The 19,021-nt window shown below is 42.6% G+C and overlaps 1 protein-coding gene across 4 annotated transcripts in view; it reads right to left on the bottom strand.

Annotated features, from left to right (window-relative positions):
• The window catches only part of AOAH (acyloxyacyl hydrolase), a 251,607-nt gene that overhangs the window by 165,628 nt on the left and 66,958 nt on the right, over nt 1-19,021 (bottom strand). Inside the window, exons 1-2 of one of the 4 annotated variants that reach the window (XM_060305407.1) lie at nt 8,013-8,073; nt 4,636-4,786 (exon numbers count right to left, since the gene is read on the bottom strand). In XM_060305407.1, the coding sequence (XP_060161390.1) occupies nt 4,636-4,756 (121 nt within the window). In that variant the 5' untranslated portion in view covers nt 4,757-4,786; nt 8,013-8,073. Of the gene's footprint in view, nt 1-4,635; nt 4,787-4,899; nt 5,067-8,012; nt 8,074-19,021 lie in introns of those variants that run through there. The other 3 variants (XM_030857562.2, XM_060305409.1, XM_060305408.2) reach the window with 3 other exon arrangements.

The following is a 19,021-nucleotide window of genomic DNA, read 5'->3' as shown; positions in this document are numbered from 1 at the left end:
ACTTTGAGTTACTCAAGGTTATCCTGGGTGGACCCAACATAATCAGGTGAGCCCTTTAAATGTAGAGAGCTTGCTCCAGCAGTTCTTAAACAAGAAAGAAATAGCTACGTTATTAACTTCCTTTGCAAAGGGGCAGCCTCTCAGAGCTGAGAGTGATCCTGGCTGACAGCTCGCAAGCACATGGGACCTCAGCCCTGCAAATCCAAGAACCTGAATTCTGCCAACCACTACTGAACTTGCGAGAGAACCTGAGTCTCACATCACACGCAGCCCCATGTGACATCTCGATTACAGCCTTGTAAAACTCTGAGCAGAGAACCGGGTTATATTATGTCCAGACTTCTCATGTGCAGAAACCGTGAGATGATAAATTTATGTTGTTTTAAACTGATGAATGTGTGGCAAGTTATTACACAGCAATAGAAAGCTAATACACTATGAAATCTTTTTTCATAAGTGAATCTTCCCTTAAGATATCCAAGATTTGAGAATTTGTATTTGCATAAGATGTAGATTCCCATGTAATTATTCAGTTTACTCAGGCCTCTTTGCCTTATGATAGGTTTAAATGCAGGACTTCCATAGCTCATTTTCAATATTTTTTTCCTGATTTCCAAAAGAATACATTATCACAACCCCTTTGGGTACTTAGTATGTCCCAAGCACAGTTCTAAGTCCTTCATGTGTGTTTACTCATTAGCCCTCCACACCACCCAAGGATGCAGGCCCCATGTAATCTCATCTTACAGATGGGGGACACAAGGTACAGAGGGTGAAACTGTGCCCTTAATGTCACATATGTACAGAGTGGCAGAGCCAGGATTCCAATCCAGGCAGTCTGACCCCAGAGCTTAAGCTCTTTTGCTCTTAACCACCATGTCTTACTATTGTTTTTGCAAGCTCATCTAGAAAATGTGGAAAATTCAGAAATGCACTGAAAAGAGATTACAAATCATTTGTAACCTCGTCACTCATAGATAACCATACACCAACTATTGGCATTTTGCTGTTCATCCTATCTGGGAAGACAGCTATATAAGTAGAGAGATAGGCACATTATATATAATTTTATGGGGATTTTACTCTGCTTAATGCTTTGTAACATTCTTTTTTTCCCCTCTTTCTCATAGTACATTTAAACTATGATCTAGTTTACTGCCCACCCCTTCCCTCCAAAAAAGAAAATTTTCACTTTCTCCTTAAGGAAAAGCATACTGCCCACTTGGATTCTTCTGGTTTTGCTCACTTTGGGACCTTTCACAGAGTTGTGGACCTCTCTCTAGAGTGCCTTTGTGGTCCTTCTCTTCAGGGTTATGCCCCAGAACAATCCAGGAAAAAAAGAAAAAAAGGCAAAGGTGAGTTCAGTGAAAATTGAGATGATCAGAAACCTACCATCTGTGCCAAGGTTGGGATTAAATTCTGTGATAATCTAAAAACAAAAGTAGGGGATTAAGAAGAGGGCAAGTGTGAAGTGTGGGGGACAAAGTGCAGAGGGCTGCAGCTGCAGCTGGGAACCAGCAGGCATCTGGCTACACCTGAAGGGTCTGCAGGGCCCACGAGGGTGGAGGTGAGCAGCTTGTCAGCAGGGAGTGACCGTGGATTCTGTTAAGAACAGCCCATGAGCTGCACCAGCCGTGACACTTCACTGTGGGAGTTCTGAGGGCCGAGAACCGTGTCAGGGTGATACAAAAGACCTCCCCAAGGACTGAGAGCAACCCTCAGAGAGGGGAAAAAGAAGAGAGCCCTGAATTATCCAGAGGAGACTAAATTTAAACACATGAGTGGAAAGATGAAATGTTTGCTGCCCTCAGCAGCAATGGTGGTGGCTTATGAACTAGTGTTCAGATATAGAGAAATAGAGAAAATGAGACTTCTGTACATGTAAATTGTGATCATAAATTTTCAATCTCTGCTGGCTCTGTCTAAATCTTTCCTATTTTTGTCAGCGACATTGTCATTTTACCATTCATGCTGGTTGAAAGCTTAGGATCACGTCTTCCCCTTTATCTTTCAAACTATAAAGTCATCTCTGACCACTGTGTGTGTGATGTGGTTCGGTGGGGAGGAGGTTTTATCGGACTCTGAAGGCATTTTATATACTTAACCAAACATGAATGAGGGAAAAAAAAATTTTTTTAAGCGCTTTAAAAAGATTCCTTGAAAAAAAAAAAACCAAAATTCAGTGAATTAATTTAAATGTCAATGACTTAGAAACATAAGGATTACTTTGCCCCTAAATCAGCCATGTAAAGAAAATAATGTTTTGCAAAAATGAACATGGCTTATTATTGATTTCATAACATTTGAAAAGTGGCAGAAAGAGGCCCTGGCTGTTCCAGCACAGTAGAATCAGAGTTTACTTAGTGATCAAATGAACGTACAGTTCAGTGCAAAGGAATTATGGTAAATTGGGAAAGAGGCCACTGGGGCTTTGCATAGCTTAGTTCTGATTTTGGAATATGTTCAAGGCCATGCCCTCCAGATCTGCTGGTTAGTTCCCCACTGCAAAGGTTCCTCTTGGTACAGGAGCTGGGGTTGTTTGTTTATGATGGGGATGTTGGCTCAATCACTCAATAACTTCTACAGTGGCTCCTTGTGGAGTATCTCTCGAGTCACAAGAGTTCCCACTTCTGTGAGAGCTGTCCCCTCCCTCCGTGACCCTGGCAGCCACATCTGCACTGGGAGCTCTCCTCACTCTCCCCTGCCTCTTGTTCAGTGAGCTAAAAGACTTAGCCCAGATTCTCTGTGCCAGGATGTTAGATGACAGCCAGAAGAAAAGTCCTTCTCTGTGTAGGTTGACCTCTTACGTGCAAACTCTGGACTATGGGAGCCAATGAGTTGGAAGTCATGTAGTCCTGCTTTTCATTTGAAAGTTGTTGGGATTAACAGAAGTCCAAATGACAATTCCTCCTCTTCTCCCAGCCCCTCTATGAGGCTCTTCCTCTTACCACCAGCTGCGAGTAAGCTTACTTCGCTGCTTCCTAAGACACTTCCACATTTGGCCAGTGCCTAAGAGCACCCCCAGGTCCCCTTTCAGGAGACACCTCCAATCGCCACAGCTGCTGGGCGTGCTGGTGCTAAAAGTGCACACTCGACCCACAAGATCATGGTATGACAAAATGGTTATTTTAAATTTTGTTATGCAATAATAGATAGCCAGAACAACTGCATCCTAGAATCCCCTCAACACCTCCTTCTAATTCTCTATGCCTCAGTGGGAATGGGGCAGGGAAGGGAACGAGTATCTCATGTCTACTTTATAGGGGTGGAGGGCCAAGTATCTCAGATGATGCAACCATCCTAGAAATAGAACTGATTCCACTTAAGCCTTTCTCAAGTGCATTTCCACTTGACAAGCTTTAGGTGTTTGTTTTGAGAAAATAGAAGGTGGTAAATAGTTATCTGATGGAACCAAACAGTGGTGGGGATAACCTCCCAGACATGGCTCCAATGGGGCCACACCTCTGCTTCCAGGCCTGTGGAGAATAGATTCGCGGGGAATCCAGGTCTTAAGGTTTTAATTTAAAAGAAGACCTTGAAACCAGAGATGTGCTCCTTAACATGTATAAAGACTGGAAATCATGGTTTTTCAGGAAATAGGACTAATTCAGATATTCTTCTGTACTGTCTCCAGAAATAATTCATATGTATCATAATCTGTATCCAAACTTTTCATTTGTAAGAGATGGCCACCATACTTATCCCTCGAGTTCTTCTTCTGGCTTCTTAAAGCAGGATTTTATTTTGAGATCTGCTCATTGAATAATTACTACTCAGACTTCTGAGTATCCTTGGCTCCATGGACTGACCCATTGAAAGCCCTTGGCCCTGTTCAGGAATCTCCAGGTATAACATGAATATCAAAGGTCTTACCCTACTTTTACTCCTCTCCAAAAAAACAAACAAAAAAACAACACCCTCCCCCCAAAAAAAACGAAAAACAAAACCCCAAACACCAAACAACAACAACTACTTTGAAGTAAAATACTTCAATAAAAGATAAGTGAAAGCCATAGCTCAGTCAAAGTTCAATGTTTCCAGGTGACTGTCCTTTTATTGCCATCTCTGGACTCACTGAGAGAAGGAAGAAAACTAAGATTGTTGAATCCTTACTGTGTGCAAATACCATAAATTTACATGCATGATCTCAATTCTCACATCACCATGAAGTGCGTATAATAAGCCTCGTTTCATCCATAAGAACACAGAGGTATGGAAGTGTTAAGCTGCTCAAAGCTTCAGACTGTAAGGGACAGAACAGAGGGGGAGGAGGTGGCAGCAATTCAAAGGTCAAAGTCCACCTTCCTTCTACTGTGTAATGCTGTCTACTGTCCCAAAAGCAGGTAAGAATTTCAGGCTTTTATAGTTGCCCATCCAGGGGGAAAAAATTCCAATCACCAATGAGGTGGAAGACTTTTAATTCAAACTAGCAACTATATAGCATGCTTCTATACACACATATGTGCATGTAGTGTGAACACTTACTCTAAGAAGCAAAATTTTTCTACGCTGGTAAGGTTATTGGTGTCTTACTTGGAATCTTATAGCTATGGATGCCATTAAATAGATGATTTACTATGCAAGTCAAGGATTTGACCCCATGATATCCACATTAAAAATAGAATATTTACGTACCTATACAGACTTTGGAGCGTCTGGTGCTGGGCTGGTGGTCATAGGCTGGAGAGGCCAAGGTGTGAAGGGTCAGGAGAAAGAACAGAGGAGTGGCCATAAGGATTTTCCAGCGTGGCTTCATCTCGGAGCTACTGCACCAGAAGACACCAGCCTGGGGACAGAAGCGGACAACTAAGGGATGCTGAACTTGAGGCCGAAGAATCGATCAGTCTCTCTCCCCTTCTCTTTCGTTTTCTGACACACACACACACCACACTCACGTACACACTTCTCACTATGACAGAGCCCTGAGAGAGAGCCACACTGGCCTGGGTGTGGGAAGAGCTGGAGTCGCTTGCACACCGTTCTTCTAAGCTACAAACTGCAAGACAAGGAAAAACCCAGGTGTAGCTGAGGCAGCAACAGCGCTTCTGCACTTGCTGGCTGAAGTCCGCGGCTGTGAACCCCAGGAAACTCGAGGCTTGCTGGAATCGTCCGCAGCCTGGTTAGGCGGCCCTTCCTCTTTCGTTCTTGCAAAACAAAACTACATTAAAAGTAAAACCAAAGAAGAAAGCCTCAACCACAAAAACAGCAGCCTTTAGCAATTTGATCAGCAGTTGTTCACAGGCTGTAGAAATTATAATCCGTTGTATTCAGAAGTTTAGTTTTGCTCTAAACAGTTTTATATGGTGAAGTTGGGCTCCTTATTTTGTTCTTAAAGAATATTCTGGTCAAGTAGTTATTTTCCTCTGGAGAAGTTGGATTATTCCTTGAAGGGTCAAGTTTTCCCAAGGCCATTCATTGGTGTTCAGAAAATGAACAGTGAGACAGTAAAGGGGCAGTCAAAATGGCTGGATTTTCAATCTAATAAGAAAAAAGATGAGCTGAAATTAACCAATTCATATTTACTTGACTGTGCACAATGCATCTCTTTCCTCCAGAATTTCAAAGTCTGTTTACATCCCTCACCTGTGAAAGATTTGTTCATTTTTAAGACTGATTTTCTATTTTGAAGATGAGAATTGAATGCTATTTTTCCAAGAAGAAAACAAACAAACAAACAAACTGAAAACTAAACCAGATCATAGATAGAGAAAAGACATATAATCTAAATGCTTTGTCCTAAAATAGGATACAGCAAAGTCACAAGCCATTCTCCGATGAGATAAGGGGAGTGGGGCAAAGGGCCGCAATCTAGATAAGCCTGCGGGATCATGCAATTAATATTCTCCCTGTTTAGGCTCTGAGGAAAGCTTATGATAAACTTTACAGAATATTATAAAAGCTATCAAAATTGGTAGACATTTCTTCTCCTCCTGCTTTTACTTAAGGAACAGCATTTTAAGCAGCAGGTAGAATTTTAGAGTTGTATTCTTTCCAGGATGTAGGAAATACCAATTTTTATGGTTTGAAGACTTCTTGGGTGAGCATTAGTTTAACAAATGCCAATTTGTCAAATCTCTGAACCTGCAGCAGAGATATCACACACCAGAGTATTTCCCTACTTAAGGGTCCAGCACTGGTTAGGCCAGCGAATGCCATGGATGTCCTTGGTCACCATGGACCCGTGGCTTCCTTTGAGGCTGAGCTGCTGTTTCACAAGGTCTCTGACCCTGTGGCCAAGGGAAGCTCTGGAGGTCACCACGACCAACAGAGGGTTCAGGGCCTAGAGAAATTCCAGGGAATTCCTCGGCAGGCAGGATAATAGAGTTATTAATAGCACTGACTGGAAAGACAAAAAGACACATGTTCAACTATCCTATCCATTGTTCACTTCTGAGTCATGTATTAGACCAGTGATGGAACCTTTCTATACTTTCTTCTACTTCTTCATTTATACTGGAATTATAATAATATTTGTCAGGGTTGCTGGAAGGACTAAAATAGACGATGTATTCATACTATAAAGCAGTGTGTCCAGCAAGAAGATTTGGTAAATCAAAGCTTTGGTTATTATCCCAGCAGGAGTATGATGAAATCTGCACCCCAGGCCAGATTTCGAGAGAATTCTAAGACGCCCATGGTAGTTGCAGGCCAAGGTATAGGAAAATGACACTGGCTGCATTTACTGAAGGCTGCATTTATCGAACACCGTCTGTGTGCAGGGCAGCCCTCCAGGAGCAGAGTCTAGTTTGTTAACCCATAGGTGGGTGAGGAATCTTCACACAGCTTCGGCAAAAGCATTTGGCCCTGGCTCTGGGCCTCCTGAGGGTCTCCTGGTCTACATCTATAGCTGCAAGCAGGACTGGGACACCTCAGGGTGAGAGGCATTTCTCACTGTTAGGCTGTGTGCAACTTTTAGGCCCTTGGTCATGTGTGCGTGACCCAGGCAGTTCCACCCACAAGCACCACACGGACGGCGGTCCTGAGGCAGCCTGAGATGCTGGGGCTTCGGGCAGGGCTGGCTGCCCTGGGAACCCCAGGCTTAGCTGTATAGCACTGAGCCAGTCCTTTACCATTTCCAGGGCTGAGATTCTTCAGCTGTGGGGGAATGTCATGGTAGTGTTTGACATATAGTAAGTTTTCCCTAAACGGAAGTGATTTTCATGCTTGAAAGGTGAGTTCTTACTTGGCAGGGTCAAAAGAGGAACACAGGGCTTCCCTGGTGGTGCAGTCGTTGAGAGTCCGCCTGCCGATGCAGGGGGACGCAGGTTTGTGCCCCGGTCCGGGAGGATCCCACATGCTGCGGAGCGGCTGGGCCCGTGAGCCATGGCTGCTGAGCCTGTGCATCTGGAGCCTGTGCTCCGCAATGGGAGAGGCTACAACAGTGAGAGGCCCGCGTACCGCAAAAAAAGAAAAAAAAAGAGGAACACAGAAGTCAGGAAGTGATTTCACTAACTGATGCTGAAGGGAGTGCGTGAGCCCATGTACCACTAACAAACCCTCCCTCCGGTCGCCGAGGCAAAGGTGCAGGGCTCCTACTGTTTGCACAGGCATCGCTCAGACTGCCTGGTCTCATCTCCCCGACAGGGCTACCTGTGCTCCTGGAGCATTGACTGCACATGACCTATTAGAATCTCTGTACAACTTGCTGAAAGGCCCTGGACCTGCCAATGGTTTCTAACGACTTGTTGGACCCTGTACGATGTCCCTTAAGGACACCTGTGTCAGATGCTCCAATTCTGAGTTTCTCAAAATCTGCTTTTGGGAAATGAGATTTCCTCCTTGGAGCACTTTGTTGCTTACTTCACTCGGAGAGTTTCGATTCAAGTCACAGTCTGTCCAGCTGCTACAGAAGGCTGAGGGTTTATAATTCTCAAATGTTACACCGGTGGTTCTGGCTTGTTCTGTTTGAATATGCTTCCTGACTATATATTGAACTGCATTGGCCTCAACCATCTCATTCACAGCAAGTTCCTTAATCAGAAAAAAAACACAAAAAAACAAAAACAACTGACCTGGGTGACAGGAGATACTGTAAGATCTGGTGCTCCCTCAAAAGCGCCTCTTCGCTTTGACTTCCTCCTCTTTCGGACACCAAGGATCCCTCCCCTTGCTTCTGGCTTCCCAGGATTCTCTGCGGTGACCCTCGGTTCACACCAAGCCCAGATCCTTTGCTGACCCCTCCTCCCCAGCCAGGGTTTATTTACTCTACCTCACGTCTCTGCTCTCTGCTAGGGAAACGGTAAATTAATCCGTGACAAGGGTGCGTGTCGGCTAATTAAAAGGGTTCTGGGCTTAGGATCAGCGACACTTTCATCTCCATCATGGTTTCATCACTTACTAATTGTGTGTCCTTGGGCAAGCGGATCCACCTCTCTGGGTGTCAGTTTATTTAACTACAAAATGGGGTATATGATGCCAATACTATAGGGAAATTATGAGGATTAAAGAGACAACATGAATGAAAAAAAACCTAAGAGTAAATGTCAGGTAAATTTAAAGCTAACAATGAATTAACACTATCCTTCTCAGGTATTGGAATTTTAACATGTTTTATATATTTTCTCGGAATCTTTAAAGGAATGTCCATTTTAGTAATGCACTTAAGTAGATACAAAGTAGAAATTCAGAACACCCCAGAGGAGTGGCCACCCAAGCGTATTATCACTGGTAGGAGAGAAACTTGCAGATGTAATGTAGAAAATAACCACATGGTGAGAGAGAATGTGGAAACCCACCTCCCAAGAGGTACACTGGTAGTTTCCAGCAGGAAGAGACACGCACCAGGAAATAAACCAGTGATCCTCAATGTGTTAACAATGTAGCAATGGCAAGGGTGCAGCGTGATCCAGACACACAGGCAGATCTTTGCTCCAACACTCCTTTCCTGCTCCCCATACACCCCACCCACTCCTTCGTGCACTCTGAGGTTCTTAAGACTTTAGAGCTACGTTCACACTCACTGGCAGAGCTATGCCATTTACAACGACAACTGCCTTCTTAGGAGAGTGAATTCTATTAAATAGAACTTCTTTTGTCTGCCTGGCACCTAAGAGTAAATTTGGGTAAAGGAGCTGTGGCACATGGGCTGCTTTTTATAAGTGAGGCAGTAGAATTTGGATGTAAAAGGAAGGAAGTAGGGGCAGAGAAGGGAGACGCAGGATCAAATGAAACACTCGGGTCTTCCTGGCTGAAGCGCCAAAAGAGAAGTGCTGGGAAGTGGGGTGGCGAAAAGACCTGAGCTAATAGGAAGTTCAACATAGATCAGTAAGTTGTTTGCTGTGCCATGTGAGAGATGATACTTTGCCAAGGTCCTGAATGGATTCTTGTGGAAATCAATGAGGAAATGAGTTTCATGTTTGGATCAGAGCAGGGCAGAGCAAAGGAAGCACAGGTAATAACAACTCCAGAAGCTGAAGGACTAGGAGCTTACATGCTCAGGGATTCACGGGTATCTTGGGGAGGGCTTTGGACTCTCATATATCAATCATAGATTGATTCTCATATGCTTTAGACTCCCATATGCTATAGACCGGGAGGAAGGTAGACTTAAACTACTTTGACTTAGATCTCCAACATGTAAACTTGAGTTTGAATGCACATATGGAACAAAATAAAATAAACATAGCTGAAATAAGCTTGAAGCTCATTCATTCATTCTTTTATTCATTTTTAGATAAAAGAAGTCCAGGGGTAGGCAGTTCAAGGCTGTTATGGTTGTCCCATGGTGTCTTCAGGTGCCAAAACTTTTTATTTTCTGTCCTACTATCCTATAACTAGTAGGACAGAAAATTTTAGACCTTAGATGGCTAAAATAGCTGCTAGAGCTCCAGCCATCATGTCTATGTTCCAAGCCAGCAGTAGAAGAAAGCAGAAGATGGCTAGTGAAATTCACACCTTTCCTTATAAAGAGCTTCTTCCCCCAAATCTCCCAACACTTCTGCATACATCTCAGTGGCCACACCTGGCTACAAGGGGTGCTGGGAAATAGAGTCATATGACCACTCCTAACTAAGGGAGGCTGCCATCACTTACTCTGATGGCAACATGCTCTGCTAAAAATCAGGGTTCTAAACAGAAGGAGAAATAGAATATTGGGAGGCAACTGCCTACCATGTATATTATACATAAATACATGTGAATATTTTTCTTTCTGAATTGAATATGTAAGATTACCTTGCATTATGAGTTTTTGGAAGGTGGAATGAGGCACACTGGCCTGTCCTATTCTTCCCAGTGGGGTTTTCTTTGAATCATGGGCAGCAGATGCTCCCTAAAGGCACTTTCCTCTCCAACTCTTGTCCTGGACAGCTCATGGAAACACAAATTGGCAAAAACCAATATCACAGCTGAGACTGAAATGAGACAGGCTAACCTGTGATCAGGGGACTATCATGAATAAGACAAGGTCCTGACTTACTGGGGAGTTTGCCACTATATTAAAAAATATGGATTAGTTAAATCTCTTCTGGGGATATTTTCATGGAGGAAGCCTAAGTAAAATGAACTAAGCTTCACGCTAACTGTGAACAAAAGGCTAAAACGCAGCTTCAAGGTGCGTGTGGAAGGTATGGGACGTTGCAGTTGCAGAGGACTAGAGCAGTCATGGTCATATGGTCTGAGAGGTGAAGTGCCTAAATATAAGATCACCTTAAGAACTTGCCTTGAGCTGAGTGTACACTATTTTACTGCACGAGCCCCAGATGCACAGGGTGAGCTCAGAGCAGTATATTACAGGCTTCTTTGGAGCTCTTCATTCGGTTCAAAGCTCTCTCCCCAATATTCCCAGTCATTGTGTTAAGAGGTAGTGGACAGACAGTAAGGGGAGACGAGAGAAGATCATGAAATTGCTTTACATGGTGCCTGGCACAGAGCAAGTGCTTAAAATGTTGTATGCAAATCCACATCCAAACTCCTGCCAAGTGCTTCCAATGGGAGGGTGATGGAAGGGAAGACAGGGTGGGGATGAATATAATTTTATAGGTTTTGGAACATAGATAACCAGAATAAGTATTATGGGTTTTAAAGAAAAAGAAAGATACAGGGAGTACAATTAAAGGTAAAATTAGAGTTGAAGAAAATTAGCAATCTTAGTCAAGAACACAATAGATCATATTACCCTGATGCTTACAACCCATCAAAGCTCCCTATCGCCCACCAAATAAAGGGTGAATTCCTTGGAACGGCCCACAAGTCTTCTCATCGTCCGGAGACTTCATCCCTCCAGCCACATTTCTAATCACTTTCCCATGTGCCCTATGTTCTGGTGGCACCAAATTACCAGTGATGTCCCCAGACATGCCCAGCTGTTCATGCCTCAGTGCCTTTGCATGAGCTGTCATCCTGAAATATCCTTCTCCTGATAAGAGTATTTGTCTCCAGGACAACTTCTTTTTGTTCAAGTTCTCCTCTTCTCAAAAGCCTTCTGTGTCCCTTGCCAAGCACAAGTGTTTGCTCCATCCTCAGTGCTCCCAGGACACTTCAGGCAAGCCTCCACTGGCCCTTGCCTCTGTGGCATGGCCATTAGTGTGGGCACCTGATTCCCCCCCGCCCCCCATTGGATGCTAACGACATCAGCATCCAAGTTATTTAGCTCCATCACCGTAGAACATGCACCTGACTCATGGCAGGTATTCAATAAATGATCATGGGGGAAAGAAAGGAGCCAGCAAAAGGCAAAAAAATTTAAGATATTATAAAAATTTTATGAAAAATTTAAAGATATATTATGGCAGTACAGTGAAACAGAAGAAGCTATTTTTAAAAATGCTCTCAGGACTATTATGCAAAAGGAAAAGCATTGAAGGCAGTAAATTCGGGGTTTAGTACTAAACCCTAGTGCAAATGCTGTGGAATCAGATCAGCAAAGGATGCAATAAGGGCCAAGCATCCAAGTTAGAATTTGAGATGCAGTCCCATAACTGCAGAGAGAAAACAAGAAGTGAGAGTCTTATGTTATCTGGGGGTGAAGTCTAGAGTCGTGCAATTTCTTCCAGTTTGTCATGGTTTTTGTAATAAGATGGCAAAGTTGATTTCCCTGCAGACTTCAGACCTGCCCAGTTTGCTCTGACCAAGAGTGACCCTTCTTCAGACCCTCATCCCTCTATCTTCTCCTGGGACTAGACTCTTGAAGGCCATTAATTAGACCATCTGCTACCCTGGTGTTCCCTGCTTTGCTGGAATACATTTTAGGAGTGGTTTAGCCTCTCTGGAGACACCACCTCCTCACTGCTCTATAGCAGCAATGCATCTACCTTCCCAACATACAAGCCAAAAAGAATGAGACCATCTAACTGGGTGTTTCCTGTAACATGGCTCCTTTGAAGGCATCTCCCTGCAAACTGACCAATGAAGGTAAAGCACCCAGCCAATGCCTCTTTTTAAAAGCTCTGGTGAGACATCTCTCCCAGGAAGTTAGCACACCCTATGGCTGCAGGCCATGAGATAAGAAATCCACTTAGTTTTTGATTCAGAAACTTCCCTTCTGCTCTTTGATGTGAGAAAGTGCTCAGACTTTAAAACAGACCTGTGGGTTTAGAAGGCCAGCCTGACTCAAGATACCCATGTGGAAATGATCTGTGCCACGCTTAAACCAGCTATACCAAAGACAATCCAATTAACACACAGCACGATGAAGGACATCCCTGAATTCCTCCATGCAGGGAAATAATTCATTCTCAACCAGCAACAGCAGAAGCCTTTCATCCCGTCATTGTTAGCTCTGAAACTTAGATCTTTTATTTCCATGGAGTCAGAGGTCCTAAATTACATGATTATGAATGCAAAGAATCAGGTAGTGGCCCTTTCTCCCCATTTTATTTCATATGTAAATATTAATAAAAAATAAGGAAATACTGCATTGATGAAAGATGAAATTTTTCAATGAACAGCTTTCAGACATTCAGAATGAAAACAATTATAATAAACTATGAAAAATTTTGATTTAATGACAATATGTGGCTTTTAATAAAACCAAATAAATTTATTAGTGGTAAAAGAAATTAAAAAGTCAGCCTAGGAGACCTTCAAGATGGCGGAGGAGTAAGACTTGGAGATCGCCTTCCTTCCCACAAATACATCAGAAATACATCTACATGTGGAACAACTCCTACAGAACACCTACTGAACGCTGGCAGAAGACCTCAGACTTCCCAAAAGGCAAGAAACTCCCCATGTACCTGGGTAGGGCAAAAGAAAAAAGGAAAAACAGAGACAAAAGAATAGGGATGGGATTTGCACCTCTGGGAGGGAGCCGTGAAGGAGGAAAGGTTTCCACACACTAGGAAGCCCCTTCGCGGGCAGAGACGGGTGGTGGTGGAGGGGGAAGCCTCGGAGCCACGGAGGCGAGCACAGCAACAGGGGTGCAGAGGGCAAAGCGGAGAGATTGCCGCACAGAGGATCAGTGCCGACCGGCACTCACCAGCCCGAGAGGCCTGTCTGCTCACCCGCTGGGATGGACGGAGGCTGGGAGCTGAGGCTTAGGCTTCAGAGGTCGGATCCCAGGGAGAGGGCTGGGGTTGGCTGCGTGAACACAGAGTGAAGGGGGCTAGTGCACCACAGCTAGCCAGGAGGGAGTCCAGAAAATGTCTGGACCTGCCTAGGAGGCAAGAGACCATTGTTTCGGGGTGCGTGAGGAGAGGGGATTCAGAGCACCACCTAAATGAGCTCCAGAGACGGGCGCGAGCCTCGGCTACCAGCGCAGACCCCAGAGACGGGCATGAGACGCTAAGGCTGCTGCTGCCGCCACCAAGAAGCCTGTGTGTGAGCACAGGTCACTATCCACACCCCCCTTCCGGGGAGCCTGTGCATCCCGCCACTGCCAGGGTCCCGCGATCCAGGGACAACTTCCCCGGGAGAACACATGGTGTGCCTCAGGCTGGTGCAACGTCACGCCGGCCTCTGCCGCCGCAGGCTCACCCCGCATCCATACCCCTCCCTCCCCCTGGCCTGAGTGAGCCAGAGCCCCCTAATCAGCTGCTCCTTTAACCCCGTCCTGTCTGAGCAAACAACAGACGCCCTCAGGTGACCTACTCGCAGAGGAGGGGCCAAATCCAAAGCTGAACCCCAGGAGCTGTGCGAACAAAGAAGAGAAAGGGAAATCTCTTCCAGCAGCCTCAGGTGCAGTGGATTAAAGCTCCACAATCAACTTGATGTACCCTGCATCTGTGGAATACCTGAAGAGACAAAAAATCATCTCAATATTCAGGCACTAGACTTTGGGAGCAACTGTACACTTGGGGTTTGCTTTCTGCATCTAATTTGTTTCTGGTTTTATGTTTATCTTAGTTTAGTATTTAGAGCTTATTATCATTGGTAGATTTGTTTATTGATTTGGTTGCTCTCTTGCTTTTCTTTATATATATAGATATATATTTTTTCCTTTTTCTCTTTTTGTGAGTGTGTATGCTTCTTTGCGTGATTTTGTCTGTACAGCTTTGCTTTTGCATTTGTCCTAGTTTTGTCTGTCCATTTTTTTTTTTAGTATACTTTTTAGAACTTGTTATCATAGGTGGATTTGTTTATTGGTTTGGTTGCTTTCTTCTTCCTTTCTTTCTTATTTTCATGACTTTAAAATATTTTTATTTTTAATAATTTTTTTTAATTTTAATAACTTTATTTTATTATTATTTTTCTTCTTTTTTTCCCTCCCTTTTCTTCTGAGCCGTGTGGCTGACAGGGTCTTGGTGCTCTGGCTGGGCATCAGGTCTGTGCCTCTGAGGTGGGAGAGCCGAGATCAGGACATTGGTCCATCAGAACCTCCCAGCTCCACGTAACATGAAATGGTGAAAGGTCTCCCAGAGATCTCCATCTCAACACTAAGATGCAGCTCCACTCAAAGACCAGCAAGCTACAGTGCTAGACACCCTATGCCAAACAACTAGCAAGACAGGAACACAAGCCCACCTGTTAGCAGACAGTCTGCCTAAAATCATAATAAATTCACAGACACCCCAAAACGCGCCACCTCCAGTGGTCCTGCCCAGCAGAAACACAAGATCCAGCCTCATCCACCAGAACACAGGCACTAGTCCCCTCCACCAGGAAGACTACACAACCCGATGAATCAACCTTAGCCACTGGGGGCAGACACCAAAAACAACGGGAGCTACGAACCTGCAGCCTGTGAAAAGGAGACCCCAAACACAGTAAGTTAAGTAAAATGAGAAGACAGAGAAACACACAGCAGATGAAGGAGCAAGGTAAAAACCCACCAGACCAAACAAATGAAAAGGAAATAGACAGTCTACTTGAAAAAGAATTCAGAGTAATGATAGTAAAGATGATCCCAAATCTTGGAAATAGAATGGAGAAAATACAAGGAACGTTTAACAAGGACCTAGAAGAACTAAAGAGTAAACAAATAATGATGAACAACCCAATAAATGAAATTAAAAATTCTGTAGAAGGATTCAATAGCAGAATAACTGAGGAAGAAGAACAGGTAAATGACCTGGAAGGTAAAAGAGTGGAAATAACTACCGCAGAGCAGAATAAAGAAAAAAGAATGAAGAGAATTGAGGACAGTCTCAGAGACCTCTGGGACAACATCAAACACACCAACATTCAAATTATAGGCGTTCCAGAAGAAGAAGAGGAAAAGAAAGGGACTGAGAAAATATTTGAAGAGATTATAGTTGAAAGGTTCCCTAATATAGGAAGGGAAATAGTCCATCAAGTCCAGGAAGCGCAGAGAGTCCCGTACAGGATAAATCCAAGGAGAAATACACCAAGACACATATTAATCAAACTATCAAAAATTAAACACAAACAAAAATATTAAAAGCAGCAAGGAGAAAGCAACAAATAACATACAAGTGAATTGCCAAAATGTTAACAGCTGATCTTTCAGCAGAAACTCTGAAAGACAGAAGGGAGTGACAGGAAATATTTACAGTGATGAAAGGGAAAAACCTACAACCAAGATTACTCTACCCAGCAAGGATCTCATTCAGATTTGATGGATAAATTAAAGCCTTTATAGATAAGAAAAAGCTAAGAGAATTCAGCACCACCAAACCAGTTTTACAACAAATGCTAAAGGAACTTCTCTAGGCAGGAAACACAAGAGAAGGAAACACCTACAATAACAAACCCAAAACAATTAAGAAAATGGTAATAGGAACATATATATTGATAACTACCTTAAATTTAAATGGATTAAATGCTCCAAGCAAAAGATACAGACTGGCTGAATGGATACCAAAGAAAAGACCCATATATATGCTGTCTAAAAGAGACCCACTTCAGACCTAGGGACACATACAGACTGAAAGTGAGGGGTTGGAAAAAGATATTCCATGCAAATGGAAATCAAAAAAAAGCCTGAGTATTAATCTCATATCAGAGAAAATAGACCTTAAAATAAAGACTATTACAAGAGACAAAGAAAGAAACTACATAATGATCAAGGGATCAATCCAAGAAGAAGATATAACAATTGTAAATATTTATGCAGCCAACATAGCAGCACCTCAATACATAAAGCAAATGCTGACAGCCATAAAAGGGAAAATCAACAGGAACACAATCATAGTAGGGGATTTTAACACCCTCCTTTCACCAATGGACAGATCATCCAAAGTGAAAATAAACAAGGAAACACAAGCTTTAAATGATACATTAAACAAGATGGACTTAATTGATATTTATAGGACATTCCATCCAAAAACAACAGAATACACTTTCTTCTCAAGTGCTCATGGAGCATTCTCCAGGACAGGTCATATCTTGGGTCACAAATCAAGCCTCAGTAAATTTAAGAAAATTGAAATCATATCAAGTATATCTTCTGACCACAATGCTATGAGACTAGATATCAATTACAGGAAAAAATCTGTAATAAATACAAACACATGGAGGCTAAACAATACACTACTAAATAACCAAGAGATCACTGAAGAAATCAAAGAAGAAATCAAAAAATACCTAGAAACAAATGACAATGAAAACACGATGACCCAAACCTTTGGGATGAAGCAAAAGCAGTTCTAAGAGGGAAGTTTATAGCAAAAAATCCTACCTCAAGAAACAAGAAACATCTCAAAAATAACCTAACTTTACACCTAAAGCAATTAGAGAAAGAAGAACAAAAAAACCCAAAGTTAGCAGAAGGAAAGAAATCATTAAGATCAGATCAGAAATAAAGGAAAAAGAAATGAAGGAAACAATAACAAAGATCAATAAAACTAAAACTGGTTCTTTGAGAAGATAAACAAAATTGATAAACCATTAGCCAGACTCATCAAGAAAAAAAGGGAGAAGACTCAAATCAATAGAATTAGAAAGGAAAAAGGAGAAGTAAAAACTGACACTGAAGAAATACAAAGAGTCATGAGAGATTACTGCAAGCAATTATATGCCAAAAAAATGGGCAACGTGGAAGAAATGGACATATTCTTAGAAAGGCACAGTCTTCTGAGACTGAATCAGGAAGAAATCGAAAATATAAACAGACCAATCACAAGCACTGATATTGAAATTGTGCTTAAAAATCTTCCAGCAAACAAAAGCCCAGGACCAGATGGCTTCACAGGTGAATCTTACCAAATATTTACAGAAGAGCTAACACCTATCCTTCTCAAACTCTTCCAAAGTATAGCAGAGGGAGGAACATTCCCCAACTCATTCTATGAGACCACCATCACCCTGATACCAAAACCAGACAAAGACGTCACAAAGAAAGAAAACTACAGGCCAATATCACTGATGAACATAGATGCAAAAATCCTCAACAAAATACTAGCAAACAGAATCCACCAGCACATTAAAAGGATCATACACCACGATCAAGTGGGGTTTATCCCAGGAATACAAGGATTCTTCAATATATGCAAATCAATCAATGTGCTAAACCATATTAACAAACTGAAGGAGAAAAACCATATGATCATCTCAATAGATGCAGAGAAAGCTTTCGACAAAATTCAACACCCATTTATGATAAAAACCGTCCAGAAAGTAAGCATAGAGGGAATTTATGAAGGATTAATATCCCAAATACATAAACAGCTCATGCAGCTCAATATTTAAAAAACAAACAACCCAATCCAAGAATGGGCAGAAGACCTAAATAGACATTTCTCCAAAGAAGATATACAGATTGCCAACAAACACATGACAGGTTGCTCAACATCACTAATCATTAGAGAACTGCAAATCAAAACTACAATGAGGTATCACCACACACCAGTCAGAATGGCCATCATCAGAAAGTCTACAAACAATAAATGCTGGAGAGGGTGTGGAGAAAAGGGAACCCTCTTGCACTGTTGATGGGAATGTAAATTGATATAGCCACTATGTAGAACAGCATGGAGATTCCTCATAAAACTAAAAATAGAACTAGCATACCACCCAGCAATCCCACTACTGGACATATACCCTGAGAAAACCATAATTCAAAAAGAGTCATGTAGCCCAATGTTCACTGTAGCTCTATTTACAATAGCCAGGACATGGATGCAACCTAAGTGTCCATCGACAGATGAATGAATAAAGAAGATGTAGCACATGTATCCAATGGAATATTACTTAGCCATAAAAAGAAACAAAATTGAGTTATTTGTAGTGAGGTGGATGGACCTAGAGACTGTCATACAGAGTGAAGTAAGTCAGAAAGAGAAAAATAAATACTGTATTCTAGCATAGATATATGGAATGTAAAACAAAACAAAACAAAAAAGTGTTTCTGAAGAACCTAGGTGCAAGACAGGAATAAAGATCCAGACATAGAGAATGGACTTGAGGACACAGGGAATGGGAAGGGTAAGCTCAGACGAATTGAGAGAGTGGCATAGACATATATACACTACCAAATGTAAAATAGATAGCTAGTGGGAAGCAGCCGCATAGCACAGGGAGATCAGCTCGGTGCTTTGTGACCACCAGAGGGTTGGGATATGGAGAGTGGGAGGAAGATGCAAGAGGGAAGAGATATGGGGATACATGTATATGTATAGCTGATTCACTTCATTATAAAGCAGAAATTAACACATCATTGTAAAGCAATTATACTCCAATGAAG

This window comes from Globicephala melas, chromosome 9, assembly GCF_963455315.2.
Source record: "Globicephala melas chromosome 9, mGloMel1.2, whole genome shotgun sequence".
In the NCBI taxonomy this organism is placed as follows: domain Eukaryota; kingdom Metazoa; phylum Chordata; class Mammalia; order Artiodactyla; family Delphinidae; genus Globicephala; species Globicephala melas.
The sequence above is the reverse complement of the archived record's forward strand: the minus strand, read 5'-3'. Positions and strand labels throughout refer to the sequence as shown.